Source organism: Heloderma suspectum, chromosome 3, assembly GCF_057233095.1.
Source record: "Heloderma suspectum isolate Gila_16-S chromosome 3, 16-S_ref, whole genome shotgun sequence".
Taxonomy (NCBI): Eukaryota; Metazoa; Chordata; class Lepidosauria; order Squamata; family Helodermatidae; genus Heloderma; species Heloderma suspectum.
The window spans coordinates 155,425,810-155,445,489 of record NC_139460.1 but is presented as its reverse complement, the minus strand read 5'-3'; the positions used below and the strand labels follow the sequence as shown (position 1 = coordinate 155,445,489).

Genomic DNA, 19,680 nt, shown 5'->3' with positions numbered 1-19,680 from the left:
CGCGCCGGGCTGGTGGGGCGTGTGCGCATCGGCAGCAGCATCTCCTTCGTTACTGTTGTTCTCCTCCTCCTTACCTGCCGGGGTGGCCGGCCTGCTCCCGTTCGCTCAGCGCCGCCGCGGTGTAAATCCTCCGGTACCGCTCGGCCAAGGCCCGGCCCGACAGCAGCAGCTGGTAGCGACCCCGACAGCCGCTGCCGCCGGGAGGGGACGAAAGCCCGGAAGATGTCAGCGGCGGCAGCAGCGCCCCGAGCCCGGCCGCGCTCTCGCCGGGCCCCATGGCCACACAGGGCTCCCCGCCGGGTCCGCTCGGGAAGAGGCAGAAGCCGCCAGGCTCGGATCCGCTGCAGGCGGCGGCGACGGCAGAGGCGGCCGCGCTCATCACCCCTCCCCGCCTCCCCACGCTCCGCCCAGGCGGACCAGCCCCCCTCCCCTCCCCTCCCCTCCCCTCCCCTCAGCGCCTCAGCGGCCCTGCCGCCATAGGGAGGCCCGCAGCGCCAGCCACAACCCGCCCGCTCTCCCGGCCGGCAGCGCCTGACTGACTGACAGGCGCTGCGCCCCGCCCCGTCACCCTCGTGTGCGCGCGCGAGAAGGGGAGACGAACAGGCGAGCCGCTCCTCTGCCCGAGCGTAGGGCGCGGCGAGGCGACGCCGGCCGGACGCGTGCGCTCTCTCCCCTCCCTTTCCGCGTCCACCCTCACCCCTCCCTTTCCGTGTGTCAAAACGCTGGAACGCGGCCGCGCCTGCGCGAGCTCGCCTTTCCTATATGCGTTTCCCCGCACTCGCTTTGCCTGTGGAAGTCGGCGCTTTTGCTTCGCGCGAGAACGCATGCGCGGGGGCGTCGCAGACGGGGAAGAGCCGTGTTTGGGTGTCTCGCGGAGTTTTCCCTTCTTCCGCGCCTGCTTCTCGGGGCGCGTGAGCTCGCTGGAGCACGTGGTGGGGGATGGCTGCATGAGAAGCAGTCGTAATAATAGCAAGCGTTCCTAATAATAATGCTTAAGTCGAGCTGAAGGAGTCTGTAGTTCTGACTGGGCGCGAGAAAGGAATATATGGGGCGGGGGGGGGGGAGAGAGAGAGAGGTAGCAAATTGCAGTTGTCCTACGTGAATCCTCTTGTAGGTTGAAATGATCCCAGTAGAAATGACGTCATCACTGTCGAATAAATACTGTGGGAGAAATAAAAATGCGTAGACTCTTAAATACTTAGTTGCAAATAAAAAGGGTAGAGCAGATAAAAAGGGTAGAGAGAGGTCACGTCTGGATGTCACCTTGCCCAAACTACGTGAGTGAATATTCTGATTAAAAGCTTCCTGTAAAACCAGCCTAATGGTGTTACTAGCTGTAGCAATTAAAGAAAGATGAGGTTGTAGTGACCCCTCTGGGCTAATCATTTTTTATAGGGCTCTACTAATTCAAATCATGAAAGCAAGACTTTTTTTTTTTAAGGGCATAGACCAAGGGAAATTGTGTCATTATCTTTCAATATATGTTAGAAAACAAGATAATTAACTTTTTTAGGTGGTTAATGTAGATTTCAAGTGGCGGCGATGCATGCTACCAATGTACTCAGGCAACAGAGGTCAGTGATAGGAAGTTGCAAAGGCAAGCCCACAACATTGCACTCAAGACAAATTAGCTTGGAGTGAGTATGGCTTCCTGGGGGGTGTCTCCATAAGCAATTTACTCCAAGCTGTCTGCGTTTGGAGGTCGTGAGGGATACATGATGTTGTGGCCATCCAACAGCCACCCAGAGCTTATCAGGGAAAAACCGGATTTCCTGAGACTGCGTAAAGTCCGATTTTTTTCCTTAAGTCGGGTTCTCTGTGGTATAGTTGTTGTGTGCCCCAACCCCTGCATTTAGCTCAGATGTGCTAGCCCTGCCCAGGGGTGTGCCTTTCACTGTGACCTTGGTCAAGTGGTGTTTCCTTCCCAGCACAAGCATGTGTGTGTCTACTTGGGATTAACTCCCATTGTGCTCAGTGAGGCTTGTCACTGAAATGCGCACATCAGAAGTAATTAATTCACTCCTCCGGTACAACAATCAAGCACACCAACCATCTAGAAAGGGGTTACGAGGCTTGAAGAGAAGTAATTGATTTGCCCCTCTGTTACAGCGATCAAGCTCACCAGTGGGCTAGAAAGGGGTTACGAGGCTTCTCCATGAAATGCGCGCATCAGAAGTAATCTGTGCCTTTGTTACAGAGAAGGGGGGGAGCCTGGGGGACGGAAGCCTCTCTTGTTGGTTGAGCAGCCCCTGCCACTCAAATGATATTCATTCCACCCACCCATCCAGAAGTATGTGATGTGATGCAAGTTGGAATGGTGCGATGCACACCCGCCTGGAGCCCTGCCTTGATCAAAAGCGGCTCCTAGAAAATGTGGGTAAGCCACTTCTCCCTTCTTCCATTGTCATGGACACATGGCCCAGGTTTTGTTCTCATAGCGACCAACGAGTTTAGAACCGCTAGTCCTTGCTTAAGGGTAGGTTCTCAATGTAATTTGACTCACTATTTGTTCATGCAGTTATGGAGAGTAATAAGTAATAATGGGCTTCTTCTTTTCCTCAAAAACAAAGGCAGCTATGTTGGCCATGAGAAAAATTCCCAAATCCTCATAGAGTAATATCTTTATTAGGCCAACTCAAAGATCACAAGCTTTCAAGATTTCCAGATCTCTTCATCAGGGAAAGTGTTACAAAAAGCAGGGTGGAGGGGAGAATTCAGTCTCCCAAGGACCCTTGGATAAATAAAGCCTGCTTGCTTGGTTGATCTCTACTTCTATTTTCCACCAATCAAAGTACATATCTGGTTTGACCTGGATAGAGACTGTTTTGAGTTAATGCTGGATTTTATATTTTCAAAAATGGGGGACCTAAAGTTGTATGAGACCTTCTTCTACCCAGTGGACCTTGGGGCTCCGAAACCTGAAACCTGACAGAACCCAGTTTGAATGTCTGTAGCCCCTCCTCCGCCACTATCACCTTAAGTCTCTGACGGTGCAAACATCCTGACTACAACATCAGTCTCCTCCCACCATTTCCCCACCGCCACCTGCTTTTTAAAACATCTTGCCTGATGAAGAGATCTGGAGATCTTGAAAACTTGCATAGTTTTTATGATCTTTGAGTTCACCTAATAAAGCTATTACACAACATGGATTTTGGAATTTTTCTTTTCCCCATTTTGTTTTCATGTGGAAGGGAGTGTATTCTTATAGTCCTATGTTAAAATAAGTCTTATTTATTTTACACCTTGGGATTAATCCAACACAGAAGTGCCACTTTGCATGTCATAATTTTTGGGATTCATTAAAAAAGCCTGCCCTCCAATGCCCCGTCCATGTTTTGTCTCTAATTCCCATTCATTTTGTTTGTTCTCAAAACACCCTGTTTTATTTAGAACAGATGGAGAACTGTTGCATTATAGAAAGCACTAATTTAGGCCTACAGGCATGAGAGAACTAAGTATACAAACCATTGGTGCGGCACATCGCGTGGGATTGCAGCAGTCTTTTAACTGCAAAACCACTTTTGACAGCAAGCATCTAAATACTTGACATTCCACAAATGTTTTGACCAAAAAAATAGATATATGAGAATTACTGTGTGAGAGAACTGGCTGGGTGACCCAGTCCTCAAAAATGTTTCAGAAGTGTGTGCCTGCAAATAAGTTACCATGAGCAGGTAGGGCTTGTCTTCCTAAAAGTAGGAAGACATCAACAGTAAAAGGGATAGACATTTTAGTGAATGATGTAGATGTTTTAAGGAGTGAATAGTGAGAGGAATAAAAGTTTTGAGTCACTGGCTGGGTTCAGATGACACGCTAACCCACTGTAGGTTGCTCCCAAACACATACCACTGTGGGTTAGTGGGTCGTGGGGGTGGGGAGTTTTCCTCTCCCTCTGCAGAGTGGGTACAGGGCCGCTGGGTGGCTTACCGTGTTGTCTGTCAGGCGTTCCATTGATAAATTTGGGCACTCCATGGATAAATCCCTGTCACCATATGGACAGCCACCTGGAGCACCCAGAAGTTCTGCTGTTGCTCTAGCCCACACAGCTGACCTCTATGGTCATGTAGTGACAGCTGGAGCAGCTGGTGCACCTCCATTCCTGCCGCAGTGGCCGCTGGGATATGTGGCCGCAGAGGCAGGAGGGTGATGACAAAACCACAAAGCAGGGATGGGTAGGAGAACCACGCTGCTCTGCATGATTCCACAGGCATGTGTGAGGTGTGCATGTCGTGGTTCCCTTACCCCTGCCCACAGTGTGGTTCTGTTATCCACCCTCCCCCCATGATCGCTGAAATGCACCTAATGTCTTTTATGTACGGGATAAGGCCCGGACTAAGCTGTCAAAGACCCATGGCCTGTTAGGTCTCAAGCTGTTTAAACTAAAAGTCCCTAAGTGTGACTTAGGGTGCAATCCTATGCACATTTAGACAGAAAAAGTTCTACAACTCCCAGCATTTTCTGTCTAAACATGCATAGGATTGCACCCTTAGTCGCATAGTTTGGCTTTTAAAAATGAATAAAAGCGGACTTATTGACAGTGTTCAGCACTAGATTCCACACTGCTTTAATATTCTGTTTCTCATTCTCTGACTCCAGGAGCCTGCTGTTCAATGATATACTACTCAGCATGGGTTTTGCTTTGGTGGTAACCTTAGACTAGCGAGGTTTGACATATATGCTACCTGATCATCACACACAGATGTACTTGGAGCTGAGTCCCATTTCCATTGGGCCTTGATTCCAGGTAAGTGTGTGTAAGTTTGCAGCTTTATTGTCCATGAATTTGTTTGTGGCCCCTTCCATGGCAAGTAGCCATCACAACCCTTGGTGGGTTAGTGTTGCTTGATGAGGATTTCTCATGTATGTATGTATGTATGTATGTATGTATTTATTACATTTCTATACCACCCAATAGCCAAAGCTCTCTGGGCGGTTCACAAAACTTAAACGTGCATGGCCATCTTTTAATAAACAAGAAATGTGTTTGATGCACTATATTGTAATTACAATTCGATCCCTCTTTTACAATTTGACCCTCTCTTCTTCTTTTGTAGTCACTCCTGGAGTTACGCAGATCATTCTCTCTGTTTAGAAAGTGAAATATTTACGATGGTAGTAACTGTTATTCTCTTTTTTATTAATATGTGTTATATCACCTCCTTAAGAAATAACTGTTGTGTTATTTGTCCCAGTGAAGGCATTCACAGTCCAAATTCCAAGTATCTGCATTGCAAATAGCATTGGACTATATCTATGCTAATAATTGTTTTTGATTAATCTAAACATAAATTGAAATAGAAAACAAATCTGAAAATCCTGAAATGAGGCTCCATGTTGTCTGGGACGAAGGGTTTTTTCCTTCTCACAGAGAACTGAAACATTAAGTTGTACTCAGCTTTCCCTGGACCTGAGTAGCATCTGTGCCATATTGCCATTTGCCTGCCATATGGATGACTAAGATGTTGCTCAGCAATGGAGCTAGATAAGGCAATGCACAGTCCACCTGAAAATATGGGATTTATGAGGACTTTAATTGCAAAACGAAATCTGCTTTGGCTCGTTAGATATCCAGTTCCCAAAATTCTCTTTCTGGCATGGACTGAGCTGTCAAATGCATAGCTTGTCAAAGAAACAAAAGCTAAGCAATCCGTTTGGGAGCAGGGAAATGGATGATCTATTGCATCCTTCCCCAGTCTGGTGCCCTCCAGATGTGTTGAACTGCAACTCCCAGCATACCCTAACAATCCATGCTGGCTGGGGGATGCTGGAAGTTGTAGTCCACATCTGGAGGTTACCAGTTTGGGGAAGGCTATCTGTTATAGAATTACTATTTGTTTGTTGTGAAGATGTGGGGTATGTAAAAGAGAGAGTTAAGAGGGCCAGGTTGGCTGTCTATTCTCCTTATTCTTCCTTAATAGTCAATATTGAATTACTATTGCCAGCCACACCTTTTGCTAGGTAAATGACAGGTGTGGGCCAGGATATGGACTAGGAAATAGTTCGAGACATCTCTAGATGGTGAGCGTCATTTTGACAAAGATAAATCAGCCACCAGCTGAAGAGAGGGAGCAAACTATGGCGAGTTTGTATGTGTGTGGGGTGGTGGGGAGAGGCACAGCAAAAGTGTTCTGGGGAACAGAATGGGAAAGAGGCAAGGAGAAAATTCTCAGGTCAGCCCACTGCCTATCAGCAGGTGGGGTGGACCCTCCAGATGTCATTGGATTGCAATTCCCATCAGCCCTAGCCAGCATAGCTAATGGTAAAGGATGATAGAAATTGCAGTCCAGCAACATCTGGAGGGCTGCAAGTTCCCCATCCCTGAGCTAAAAGCATCTGGTTGTGCCTCTCTGTAGATGTGAAATTGAGGAAGCAGATCTGTTTCTTGTAAGAATGGTATGGTGTCTGCCTCCAACTATGCTCAGCTTGCATATTTGTAAATCAAAATATACAAAAATGGCAAAACCCTCCAGTGTTTTCCCTTCCAAAGTAGAGCAAACCGACGTAGTGCTTCACCTGGAACTTGTCATCGTTTGGAAACGTGGCGAATGCATGGCAGTATTGACAGTGCTTTGCCTGCCCAGTCCTGTGGCTATGCCTTTCTGGGTGTTGCTTGACTATCACTCACCAGTCCCCACCAGAGCTGGGGCTTTATCTCAGGAACGCACCCCATCTGCAATAGGGATAATAGCACTGACTTCCTTGCACAATTATTCTAAGTGTTAAACAACATAATGACTGTGAAATATTTTGAACAGTGGAAAATATATAAATGCAGAATATTATTATGGGCCAGTAAATATATGACTGTAGGCTAAAATCACCTTTTGGGTGTGTGATCACTGCCAACTTGGTAAAGTTTGACCTCATCAAGCACAAACAGAAGGAATTTGGAACATATGCCACTCTTCACTTCTGGAGCTACTGGCACCAAGACAGAGCATTTTGCAGGATTAAATAGTCATGATCCAAAGATCTGCTGAGCCAAGCAAAGAGAGGAAATTGGATGACATCACCATCTTTAGAAGGCATAGCTAAGCCATGCCCCAGTTCCTGTTAACCTTTTATCTACTGTCCCCCTAGGCTCAGACAATGTGTTTCTCGACCATTCTTTCTGGTACAAGTAGGTATTAGCCTCTCAGGACAAATCCTCCCCTTCTTAACATATTGTAGTAGGTGTTTGCCAGGTTTGCTAGGCGATTAAGGTTGCTAGCTGTGCTTGTTGTTGTTTTCTCCCAGCAGCTTAACTGTGAGACACACAGAAAGCAAGCTGCATCTTCTTCTGTCTCTTGTTTCTTTGCTCTATATGTGGAAATATTTCTTCATAAACCAAATCAATGTGAGCTTCAACCACTGTTGCTTCTTCATAATACCCAAACAAGCTTCTCATAGTGAAGGGAAGAGTAGAGTTTATGATGTAATAGTGAGGAGATGGGAACTGTGTTTTATATACTTCAAATATTTCTGTACTGCCTTCTCTTTGGATTTTTAAATAGTTGTTTTAAATGTACTAAAAATATATGCACAAAGCAACTGCTAATAACAGATGCTGCAGTATAAAAGGACAGTGTGATGTTTGGATTGTATCAACAGAAGAATTGCTGGTGTTTTTTAAGATTTGAGAAATAATTGTAAGACTAGATTCAGCTGAGGTGAAGGATACCCTGTCTGAGGATGCCCCTTTTCAGGCTGTGGTTCTCTTTCCCAGCTATGACGTACACTCTGGCTCTCTTCCGACTTAATATTTGCTTGAGCTTAGAGATGCTGCATATACCTAATTTCCCGCTCTTGAAGTGGAAATCTTGTGTTTACAGTTGTGGATAAGCGTTCTGAGAAAGTAACTCACTTCTGAATAATTGTCAGGTCTATTGTGGGGGTGAGGGAGCAGTGACAATGTGCAATCCATAATGTAGTTAAGCCAGTTATTCAGCATTTGATTCAGATTAGCAACTACTTAGAGTGCATGCTTTTTGATGGGAGGCAATGTGTACTTAAACTGGTGTACTTGTGAATAATAACTTTTGGGGAATAGATAAAAATATTATCAGTGTGAAAATCACGTCTGCTTGTGAGGATAAGAGTCTCAAATATGCAATGGCAGTGTTCAGGAATGCAATAATATCCACAATAATAATTGCACACATTAGCACATCCCTGAAGTAGAAAACTGTCTTGTCTGAATGCTTGTATTTGGAGGCATTGCAAGGCTTTCTTCACATGGAGCTTTTATCCTGCGATTGAGATTGCTCCTTCACAGAAGGTTGCTGGCTCTTTACATTGCGCTGTTAACCTCCAAAGCGTCTCCTGTAATAAATGCTCTTTGTTCCATTTTTAAACAGATCTCAGATAATGAGCCATCAAATTACCCCGTTGTGTTCCGCTTGAGTTCCCTCTGTGAAAAGAGGGAAAGTGGCAAGAAGAGGAGTGAGATCAATGAAAGATAATGGAAGACTCGGATACAGGGAGCAAGAGGGGGAAAGGGGCGGGGGGAAAGGAAGCAGGTGAAAAAGGGAGACATTGTGATCCTGCATTTAAAATGGAATCAGAAAGCCCCGTTTTAAATGCAGGATTTTAGGCTGGTGTAATCTTGTTTCCACAGACGCACCACAGTTTCTAGGACCAGGGTGAGCAACATGTGGCACTCCAGATGCTTTGGCTTACAGCTCCCATCATCCCTTGAAATTAGCTGTGCTGGCTATGGCTGCTGGGAGTTGAAGGCCAGTACATGTGCACGGCCAAAAGGTGCACACCTCTGTTCTAGGACCTCCAAGCCTATGGAGATAACACAAGTACTCCAGGCTTACTGCTAAGATTCTTTGGGGAAGAGGTAATAACAACCCATCAGAGGCATTGTTGAAATGTATCTTCCTGTGGAAAGTTCTGACATCAGAAAGCTGGTGTTACCCACTTTCCACGCGGGTGAAGCCTCAAAGGGTTATGTTAGAATTGATGCCATCGTTTTGTTTGACAAGGACAGTACAAGGCAGTGCTTCACATTACATCACACATAGCAATTACAAAAGAACATCACTGTAAATTAATTTTTGGAGTAAGCATTTTCTTTTCTTTAAGGATGAACAAATTTATATTGGCAAATGTTTTGATGGATCAGAGCCCATTTTGTCATAGGCATGAAGTTGCCACCGTAGTGTGTAGGCGTATATACCGTGAGTACAGAGGAGATGAAAAAGGAAAAAGTTGTTTTGTATGGGCAAAACAACTGAGTTTCATGGCAGTAGATGAATCAGAAATAATCTATCACTTTTACTACCTTTCTCAGAAAAAAAAATCCTATTTACTTAAAGTGCAATGTCATCCATATCTTCCCTCCTTTCCAAGGTCTTTAATTCCTGAATCTGTTCTTAAAGGCAGCCAAAAATAATTTTAAATAAAATAAAATTCAAAAAGAACATCACTGCTCTTAACTATGCAAAGCCTAGTGCAAAGTGGAAGATCAAACAAGTACCTCAACCAAATCATCTGCAGTTGTTAGAGATCTTGAGGGAATGAGTGGGGTCAGTGAAGATGGGATACAGTGACTAGCTAAAACTTGTGAGACCCTGTTCTTATAGTTTATGTAAAATCTCTTTCCTTTCTAATATATAATACTTCACAACTATGTCACAGTTTTGTTCAAAACGTATCATGTATATTATTATCTCAGTAATCCTTAAAACAGCTTTGGAAAGTAGTGAAGTGAATATTATGCACATATTGCAGTTGGTGGGGGAAGGGGTTGAAGTTGAAAGGTAATGACCTGATTCACACCATTAAACAACACATGGCTTGTTAACCATGGGTTGTTGGGGAGCATGCAGGAGTGCGTGAGTGTCCTGGGTCCTGGTCGCTCATCTGCTTCCGCTTTGCTAAACAACCTAGGGACACCCTGTTTCTTGGTTGTTCTCTGTGACATCCGAACCTGGAACTCTGAGTTACTGAGGGAGAAACAACCCGGAGAGTTAACGCATGGTTTGTTCTTGGGTTAAAACTCTGAGTTGTTTCTCCCTCAGCAACCCAGAATTCTGGGTTCAGACATCATGGAGAACAATCCAGGAATGGGGCAACCCTGGGTTGTTTAATGAAGCGGAAGCAGGTGAGTAGTTGAGAGCCAGGATGCTCACATGCTCCCAAACCATGGTTAACAAACTGTGGGTTGTTTAATTGTGCAAACTGGATCATTTAATCACTTGCTTAAGGAACACAGTAAAATACATCCAAATTTGGGACATCATCCAAAGCTAAGCACTTTTAAGCCCCACTGACTTCAATGGGAGAATTAACATGCCTGAATTTTTCCTATTGTAATAATTGGATATTGTGCCAAATTCTCCTGAGGTTCAATTTTTGACATGAAAAATGGGGCTCTGAGGGGTGCAAAAGTCCCTTGAAAAATCCCTGCTTTAGTAGTCTCTTTTCCTGCATGCCTGTTCACAGTCTGGATATGCTGGCTGCCATTTTTAGAGCTATCTTTCTCACTGCATCAGGATGACATTGGGAACATGATGATCTCATTGTACTGTATAGCCAATCAGATTTAGCTGTGTGACATCAATGAAGGCAAATGAATCCTTTCCATTGCCTTTACTTTGAATGGAGCTGGGGGAGAGAGAGGGAATGTATCTCTGTTGCCCTGATAACTGGGCAATGTTCCTTGTCGTGCTGTGCTGCTGACCAGTACTGTTTGGCAAGATTCCTCCCCCACCCTTCATTTTCACAGATGTGCATCCCATTGAAAAAAATGCAGTATAGATGGATGCTATCCACATTTGCATAAACATCTTGTCTGTCCACCCTGCAATACTTTCCATGGGGTATGCATTCAACTGGACATCTAATTGTCAGGAGCGCCCTAGCTGCCTCTTGCAGTCCCCACCAATAGCCAACTCAGGACACAGGCGACAAGGAATTCTTTCCGAGACTTTATTCCTTTATTACTTTATGACTCTTTCAGAGTACTAGTAGCTAGCGCCAAAGCAAGGAACAGCACTGGGGAAAGATAGCTGAGTAGCCTAAGCTCCAGGTAAGGCAGTTGGTCCCCGTTTGAAGGAGAATCACAGGAAGACCCTGAACTTATGGGCTAGGGTGAGATCCTCCCTCTTTCCCTTGGGTCCTCAGGACATGATCGTTGTTTGCGCGCCAAACGAGCGCTACGCCTCCTTTCCGCGCCCTCCATCTGTTGTCGCTCCCTGCGTCTGCGCCGAGCATCCAGCAAGCCCCCCGCCAGCGCTCTCTCACTGCCAGGGTCACTATCTATCCCAGGAATGCTGGCAGAAGGAATCTCTGCCAGCTGCTGTGCTTGTGAGAGATGAGCGAGCTCCTCTCCCACAGATTGCTGTTCCTCCTCCGAATCAGAATTGCTCCGGGGTTCTATTGGCTCAGTTTCCACCCTGACACTAACTGTGCATTCCAATCCATGTTCTGCTGTGTCTAGTCAGCTATGCACCACTGGATTGAGAAAGGAAAGCATTGATCCAGTTGCATTACCTCTTATTTCTGATAGCTGCCCTCTTGCAAACATTTTTGCATACTTTCACAAAGGGGTGTCAAAAATTGTTCCAAAAGGGGCTGCTGGTGCAGGGAGGGTTCATGAACCATGTCCCTCTCCCACCCCATTTCAACACAGTGCTATTTAAAAGTGTTTATCTTTGGCGCCATCTATGCCCTTGCTTGGTTCCAACTATCAATCAAAACAAACTTATCCAGATAATGCTATCTAATTTCAACAGCAAATATTTAAAAACATAATGTCCTAAGTTTTCCTAGGCTTGCCAAGGGGTATAAATTTTGCTAAGTTTGAGAGGCTTATATCAGGCTGCAAAGCTCAGTCCATGCTCCCTTACCTTGTGTCCCTTTAGGCTTCATTAACACAGCCCAACTGTGCAGTATCTGTTTTCCCCAGGGCTGGGATCAAAGTCACAAGCATTTTCCTGGGGTGGAGACAGTTTTAACCCTCTTTCTGCCAGCTATGAGATAGTGACATGTTCCCCAGCACAGACTATATTTGTCTTTTATTGTGCTTCATAGAGAGACTATCACACACATGCCTTTTATATCTTCATAGGGTCAATGCCAATCTGTTCTTTTGCCACAGATGTCTCTACTGAAAACGTTGAATGGCTCTAATGAATTTTATAGGCCAAATTTGCACCAGTACGAAGAAGAGCGTGAACATGCCCACAGCTGTCTTTGTCAGCATGAGTTGTCAGTTGCTTTACAGGCTAAGATTCTGAGACAGGTTGTCTAGTGTGTGATATTTTGTAGCGCATACATTCAGTCCAGTGGGAGAGTTGAGCCAGTAGCTTAAATTAATCTGATGAAGAAAACTGTATCTTCCTTCTGAAATGATAGGTGAAACATTTGAAGACTGTCAGTTATTTAAATCATTTTTAGCTGATTGATCGTCTACTGCCTTTTTGTTAACTTTTTACTGAAATACTTTTTGTTAGTATACATAGGGTTATATCCAATGTTGGTCTACATAGAGTACACCCATTGAAATAAATGGAACTTAAGTTAGACTAACATTGGATACAAACTACAATCCCATTTCATCTCTCCCTCTATTCCCCACCTATTTCCCTCCCTCTGAAACACAATTTATATTTATATATTAAATATGCATGAAATTAAGTAACTAAACAAAGAAAAAAGACATACATGTATCAAAAATATACATCATACAGAACCTTCCTGAGTTTTAGCTAAAACTCATACAATTGATATCTGCCTCTGGTATGATCCAAGTGTTATCTCGTCCATGTACAGCTCCAATCATTCTCCCCAGAGGCTTCCCCCCCACTTTTTTTTCAAATTTCTTCTCATATATACCAACCACTCTTAAGCTGCTTGCATTAACATTTCTTTGACTCATCTCTCATGGTTCCGTGGGGACTTACACTTCCAGTGATTAACCTTGTATATAACCCAGACTTCAGTGTAGGTGTCTTTTTGGGAAAATGTAAGGAGTGTAGGATAATTTAATAAGTATAGACCACCCCACACCTATAGATATGCCATCCTTAATGTTTTAATTCCTTATTACCGTACCAAGCCGGAACCAAATTAGCTCAAAACCCCCCACAAAAAAACAAATATGGTATAAGTCTTTTTTGTGAAAAAAAGAAAAATACGGTTTGTGAACCGCCCAGAGAGCTTCGGCTATTGGGCGGTATAGAAATAAATAAATAAATAAATAAATAAATAAATAAAAAATAAGTCACAGATTTGCTGATTAAAAGTTCTGTCACCAATTAATCACCTTAACTTACTGATTAAACCCATTATACTGAAGTCTTAATAAGTACAAAATAAGGCAGCAATCCTAAATGTACTTATTACGGAGTGGAGACCATTAAACTCAGTCATAATTACTTGGACATTGCAGTAAGACCTGGAAGGTAGTTTAATAGCTTCTGACCATGTTGCATAGGATGTGATAAAATAATCACATGGTCAAGAAGGCCCATTGAGCCTCTGGGGCCAAAATTCAGGGCTGCTAGCTATGAGCGGGAGAGAATAATATGCTTATGAGGTGTTTAATACATTTAACAAGTCCATAAAATAAATCTTCGTTCTATTCTGAGTGAAACAGTTGTTCCCATGACTCTTCAATAACCCCATTCATGGAGGCATTGAGAGGTCCAGCTGGGCTGCTCTTCTTTTGGCTTAGAACAGCTTGCTGGAGCTGGTAGACTTTTTATTTTATTTATTTATTTTATTTATTTATTTATTTCATTTCTATATACATCATTTATGATGTATATCCTTTAAAATTGCCTGATCTCCAGGGTGCATAGAAAGTTCCATAGTTCGACCTTCTTAGGAGGCAACATGGAGAGGCAACTGTGGATTTTTTAATTGCTGTTTTGTTGAAATAATGTACAAATAGCTTACATCTATTCTATTTTATGTTGTAACTAAACAAAATTGTCCACAAACTTTAAGGCATACACTAAGTTTGTATTCCTGCTAAAAATGGATAGTGAATACACAGATAAATTGGATAATAAAACCAGTTGCCAAGCTTTGCTATATTAATCACTAAGTGTGATTTTGCTCCATTAATCATTAAAGGTGTGTCCATAGTAGCTATTTTCTCTGGAATTGTCATCTTTTGTTGACTCACTTTTTACAGACAACATGATGTTTGTTTATTTCAGGAGCTTTGAATCTCTTTCAGCCTGAAGGCCGAATTCAGAGTTGGAGAAGGTCCCACGGGCACCGCTATTTGCGTATGTGCGGTTTTTTTTTTTTTTTAACTCAGCCGTGATAGGCTACGTAAACATTTACGTAGCCTATCACGGTATTTTTTAAAAATCTCGCCGTGATAGGCTACGTAAATCTTTACGTAGCCTATCACATTTTTGTTTTTGTTTTAAACTTGGAAATGGTGGCGGCGGTGGCCAGTCGGAAGACCGGCCATCGCCGGAGCCGCCGCCGACCAGGGAGATTCGCCCAAGGTAAGTCCCGTCCCGGGGGCGTGGGGGGGGCAGACCGTTTCGCCACCGATTTCGGGGGGCCGAATGCGCTGGCATTCGGCCACCGCGAGATTCATGGCGAAATTCTCTGACATCCCTAGGAGGAGGGCTTTTTCTGCTGTGGCACCCCGGCTGTGGAATGAGCTCCCGAGTGAGATTCGCCTGGCACCTATATTGTATTCCTTCTGGCGCCAGGTGAGAAGACCTTTTTATTTTCCCAGGCATTTTAGCATTTTAGCTTTCCAGACTTTTAGCTTTGCTGTTTTAAATCTGTATTTAAATTTCTGCATTGCTGCTAGGTTTTATTCTGGTTGTATTGTTATACTGTGGTTTTAATGTTCTATATATTTTATATTGTTTTATTGTGTGCTCTTTGGTTTTAATTTTTGTGAACAGCCCAGAGAGCTTCGGCTATTAGGCGGTATAGAAATGAAATAAATACAATATGTGTGTTTTGGTGACAGTGTGGGCAGACAGAGCACTATCCTAGCTTTTCAAGGCTCCCATGCCTTTCTGTATCTCTGAGCTGGGGGAAACCTAGCAGGAGTGGGGCTTTGGGGGGAAAGGGGGCAGGACCTGCCAAAAGAGCTGGTGGGCTGGATGGGGAACCTCTGTGAGCCACATTCAGCCCACAAACCAGAGGTTTCCCACCCCTGCTTTAGAATTAATTAAATACCACATCTTTGCAAGTTCAGCCCCTTGTTTTGCTTCCTGTTGTTCTGGCTAGAGGAGTATTGATCAACAGCCTCTGAATTCCACCTTGATTAGCTTCTCCAAATTACCTCAGTGCTCTGTGTTTTGGGCAAACCAGGGGGTGGGTGGGAGGGAGCCTATAATTATTGACCTCCTGTCATTTTTTTCAATGGCCAAAGTGGTATAAGTAGCAAAATAACACTATTTTTTAAAAGGGCATCATGAGAGGAATTTAAAGCATATTTAAAGCACACCCATGTGGGAAGAGGAACTGGCACTGCAGCATTTAGAGAGACTACTCAGTGGACAAACTGAGGACTTTTCATCCCTAATTCCCCAGCCTAGATCAGTAAGAAGTAATAAAATAGGCTGAGCCTGCAAACAGGTGTTTGTTAAAAACAAACAGTGTTTCCAGTGACCTTTTGTTAAATGGAACTTAACATTGTAGAAGAATCTTGCCCATTGTGACGGACATAGCTGGATAACAGCACATTAAGTGCTCTATGGAACCTTTGTTTTATTATGGAAAAGCGCTTGCTGCAGCTGCACTAAAAGGCTTAAGGTGAAAGCACCCCAGGGGCTATTCAGGCTTGATCTTCAGTTAGGTTCTATGGGGCATTAGGTTCTATGGGACAAAATAAGAAGGCTATAACCTCTAACTCAGTTGAGGGAGGACTAAAAGCTGCTCATTTCCCCAGAAACTGGGTAAGTTTAGTTCCCATGCCATTGATGTCCACAAGTGCACCCTTTTATTTTTATGGGGGTAATAAAGCAATGTAGTTAGAGTGGGGGTGGAGAGGAGACCTCAAGCCCAGGTGCCAAATCTGGCCCTGCTGGTGTCCCAGACTAGTCCCCTGGAGTTCCCCAGATGGCCACACACTCTTCCCCTGCCACCCCCTTTCCCCCATCACTGATTTCCCAGCTTTTGCAGTTTTTCCTCATCCTAAAAGGTTGAGATGCCCCTTCTAAGGCTTAGTTACTGGCACTAAAAGCTTGAAGCTACAACATGCTGGTATTTTTATTTTATTTTATTTTATTTGTATTTTGGCACCAGCTTCTTTGCTTTTAGCTCTACCCCTTTGCCCCCACCCACTACTGGAACATGGCCCATGAGAGCTTTTCTGAAATGGAATTTGGCCCTCGGACTGAAAGAGGTTCAACACCCCTGATTTAGAAACACTTCTACAGTGAGAGCGAAACCTGCCATTTAGCCCTAGCATCACACACACGCTCTGCCCATTCTAACGACTGGCACGTTGCTACGTTCATTATATTTTGAAGCAGGTGCTTCAGGAGCATGGTAGGCACTGGATTTCCAAACTGATTCCTTAAGGCATTTCCAGGAGTTTCAGTGGTTTCCAGTTTCTTTACTCCTTTACTTAATAATTTGCATAGAACAGAACTGCCTTTCAAAATCTTTAATGATGCTGATGATAAATTTCACTTTTCCTACAAGACAGTGTATAATTTATCTGTTGCTCTTGATGTGAAATAAATATATTTCATAACAACGTTGTCAGGACTACCTGAATTGTTGTGAAAGTGCTTTGACAACAAAATGCAAATATGATTTCACTACTGTTAATTAATATTATGTCAGTTTCAATCCACTGACCAGTTTTTCAGGTTATCTAAGAGGTACTTGACAACAGATTTTTGTGTTAAACCAGCCTTTGCCAATTTCCTCAAGGATGATTAACAAGACTGAGAAGTGGGAACACATTTCCCACAGTTACATTCAATGTTCTATATTTAAAAACTGAATAATTTTAAGAATGGTTCTTTACACTTTTTAAAAAACTTTAAAAACATAAAATAAGGATGGTATAACATAAGCAGTTTCTTCATGTAAATAAGCTCTGAGAAATAAGCATGATCAAATATGGAAGCCTCAACATTCTTGTTTCAAATAGTTTTTTTTTTTTCATTCCAGTAGGACAATTATAGAATAAGAGGCATTGCTGGGGTGGCGGGGGGAATGCCCTTTAACTTTCTCCCATTGGGACATTCCCCTTTCCCATGAAGCCTAGACACAGGACTAAAAAGTCCATTCAAGGTTGGCTGGAACCTTGAACAGGAGTGCTCCTATTAGGGGGTGGGGATACACTGCAAGTTTTTGTTGCAGGTCCCATTTATTAAGTACTGTTAGCTGATCTTTAACTTAATGGTGAAACTGAATCATGTCAAGAGTAATAGATTGGCTGCAAGTGCCAATCTCCAACAAGCTGTACCCAAGTAGTCTGGGTGCTGAAGGTATGAAGTGTGGTATTTATTTATAAAATTATTTCTGAGTTGCCTTTCAGCCCAAGGAGGACCCCAAAGTGACTTAAAATGTAAAACTTTAAAACAATTGTAAAACTTTTAAACTACATCATAATACAGAAAATTTAAGAACAGGAGAAAAACTATCTTTAAGAGCAGAATTAATGTTTTAACAATCACTGAAAAGCCGTGTGGAGCAAGAAGGTTTTAATGACCTGCCTAAAACCAAACAAAGAAGAGACCAGTCTAACCTCCCTAGGGAGAGAGTTACACAACTGGTCCTGCCACAGAGGAGGCCCTGTATTGTGTTCGCATTAATCTAGTCACTCTTGGTGATAAGACATACAGAAGGGCCTCTGAAACAAACCTATGGGTAGGTTTCTAGGGGAGGAGGCAGTCTTTCAGATATCTTGCCCCCAAATCGTTTAAGGCTTTATAGGAAAGAACCAGCGCCCTGAATAGTGCCCGGAAACAAATTGGCAGCCAGTCCAGTTGGTGCAAGGCCAGTGTAATACGATCCACAAAGTGTGTGCCAGAAAGCAATCAGGTTGCCACCTTTTGCACAGATTGCAGTTTCACAACACTCTTCAAGGGCAACCTCATGTAGAGCGCATTGTGGAAGTCTAAATGAGTGGTGCTTAAGGCAGATTTGTGGCCAGATCTTCCTTGAGGAAGGGGCAAACTGGCACACCAACCAAAGCAGGCATCCTGGGCATCCTTCTCCTTAGGTCACCCCCAGCAGCCCATGTGAAGAATCTTGTGAAAGGAGGAAGGGTGGTATCTCTGGGCTTCTGCACATTCAAGTGGGGGAGAAATGGGAATAATACTTTTTGGCTTTAATTGAAGCTTCCCTCCTGGGGCTAATAGCAGCTTGGGAAAGAGGATTGGGACCATGACCGACGAGGAAAGAATTAAACCCCCCTCCCTGAATGCCATAGTCCCAATCCTCACCCCATGTGATGAGTGACATGTTAAATGCTTATATGCATTTCACATCACATGTAGTTTAAAAGCCCTTAGATACACATGCAAAGTGAAAGATCCCCCAAACAATGGCAAACCATTTTCAAAATGTAACTGCTTAAATTAGGTATCTTTGAATTTAGGGCCCAGGTAGATATGAGGTGAAATGCATCTTTTCATCTAGCCTTCAGGTTTTTAAAAATGCAAATTGCATCAGCTGGGGGAGGTGATTATGGGGTCAGAGCAGGCAGTAGAGGGAGAAATTATTATTATTATTATTATTATTATTAATTTCATTTCTATACTGCCCAATAACCAAAGCTCTCTGGGCAGTTCACAACATTTCACACAAAAAATGGAAACAACATACAACATTATGTAGCACAACATTATGATAAAACATAGTCTAAATTTTTTTAATGTAAAAAACAATTTAAACAGCTAATAACAATTTCAATAACAGACCTATTCAAGACAGCTGACATAAGTGCACAATCATATGCCATTAAACGCCTAGGAGTAGAGGGTGGTCTTAACCTGGCACCAAAAAGATGACGGTGTTGGTGCCAGGCGGGTCTCAGTTAGGGATGGACGAAGGTCCCTTACCTGGTCCCGCAGCTTTTTTCGGGGAGGGGAGGCTCTCCATTTCTCCTCCCGAAATTCTTGGTGGGTGGGGAGGCTCCCCGTCCCTCCCCACCGAAATTCTGGCCAGGGGGGAGCGCCCCACCTCTCCAGCCGCGAAAAGAAAAAAGTAAAGGGGAAAAAAAAACGTGATAGGCTACATAAAGATTTACGTAGCCTATCACGGCTAGATTTTCAAAAAACACCATGATAGGCTACGTAAATCCTTACGTAGCCTATCACGGCTGACTTTGGGGGGGGGAGTGCGTACGCAAATGGTGGCGCCCATGGGTGCCGCCATTTGCGTTCCTTATTTGGGCACGGGTAGTCTATGTAAAGATTTATGTAGACTACGGCGAAAAAAAGGGCAACGCTATTTGCGTTGCCCTTATTTTCGCCGTAGTCTACGTAAAGATTTACGTAGACTACCTGTGCCCAAATAAGGAACGCAAATGGCAGCGCCCATGGGCGCCGCCATTTGCATATGCGCTTTCCCCCCCCCCCAAGTCAGCCGTGATAGGCTACGTAAGGATTTACGTAGCCTATCACGGTGTTCTTTGAAAATCTAACCATGATAGGCTACGTAAATCTTTACGTAGCCTATCACGTTTGTTGGGTTGTTGTTGTTTTTTTCACTTGGAAATGGCGGTGGAGGCAGCCGGTC

General features: G+C 43.8%; 1 protein-coding gene and 1 long non-coding RNA gene across 22 annotated transcripts in view; one reads left to right on the top strand and one right to left on the bottom strand.

Moving 5' to 3' along the window:
• The window catches only part of MYCBP2 (MYC binding protein 2), a 198,523-nt gene extending 197,807 nt beyond the window's left edge, over positions 1-716 (bottom strand). For all 19 annotated transcript variants that reach the window (XR_014789262.1, XR_014789263.1, XM_084844798.1 and 16 more), the window contains exon 1: positions 75-716. Coding sequence is in view for 17 of the 19 variants with exons in the window: in XM_084844798.1 (XP_084700924.1) it covers positions 75-379 (305 nt within the window). In the remaining 2 variants the exon portion in view is untranslated. The remainder of the gene's footprint in view (positions 1-74) is intronic.
• A 115-nt stretch (positions 717-831) lies between these two features.
• The window catches only part of LOC146350352 (uncharacterized), a 34,056-nt gene continuing 15,207 nt past the window's right edge, over positions 832-19,680 (top strand). Inside the window, exons 1-4 of one of the 3 annotated variants that reach the window (XR_014789264.1) lie at positions 837-932; positions 2,198-2,377; positions 4,600-4,747; positions 5,058-5,115. This is a non-coding gene — a long non-coding RNA (uncharacterized LOC146350352). Of the gene's footprint in view, positions 933-2,197; positions 2,378-4,599; positions 4,748-5,057; positions 5,116-19,680 lie in introns of all 3 variants that reach the window. The other 2 variants (XR_014789266.1, XR_014789265.1) reach the window with 2 other exon arrangements.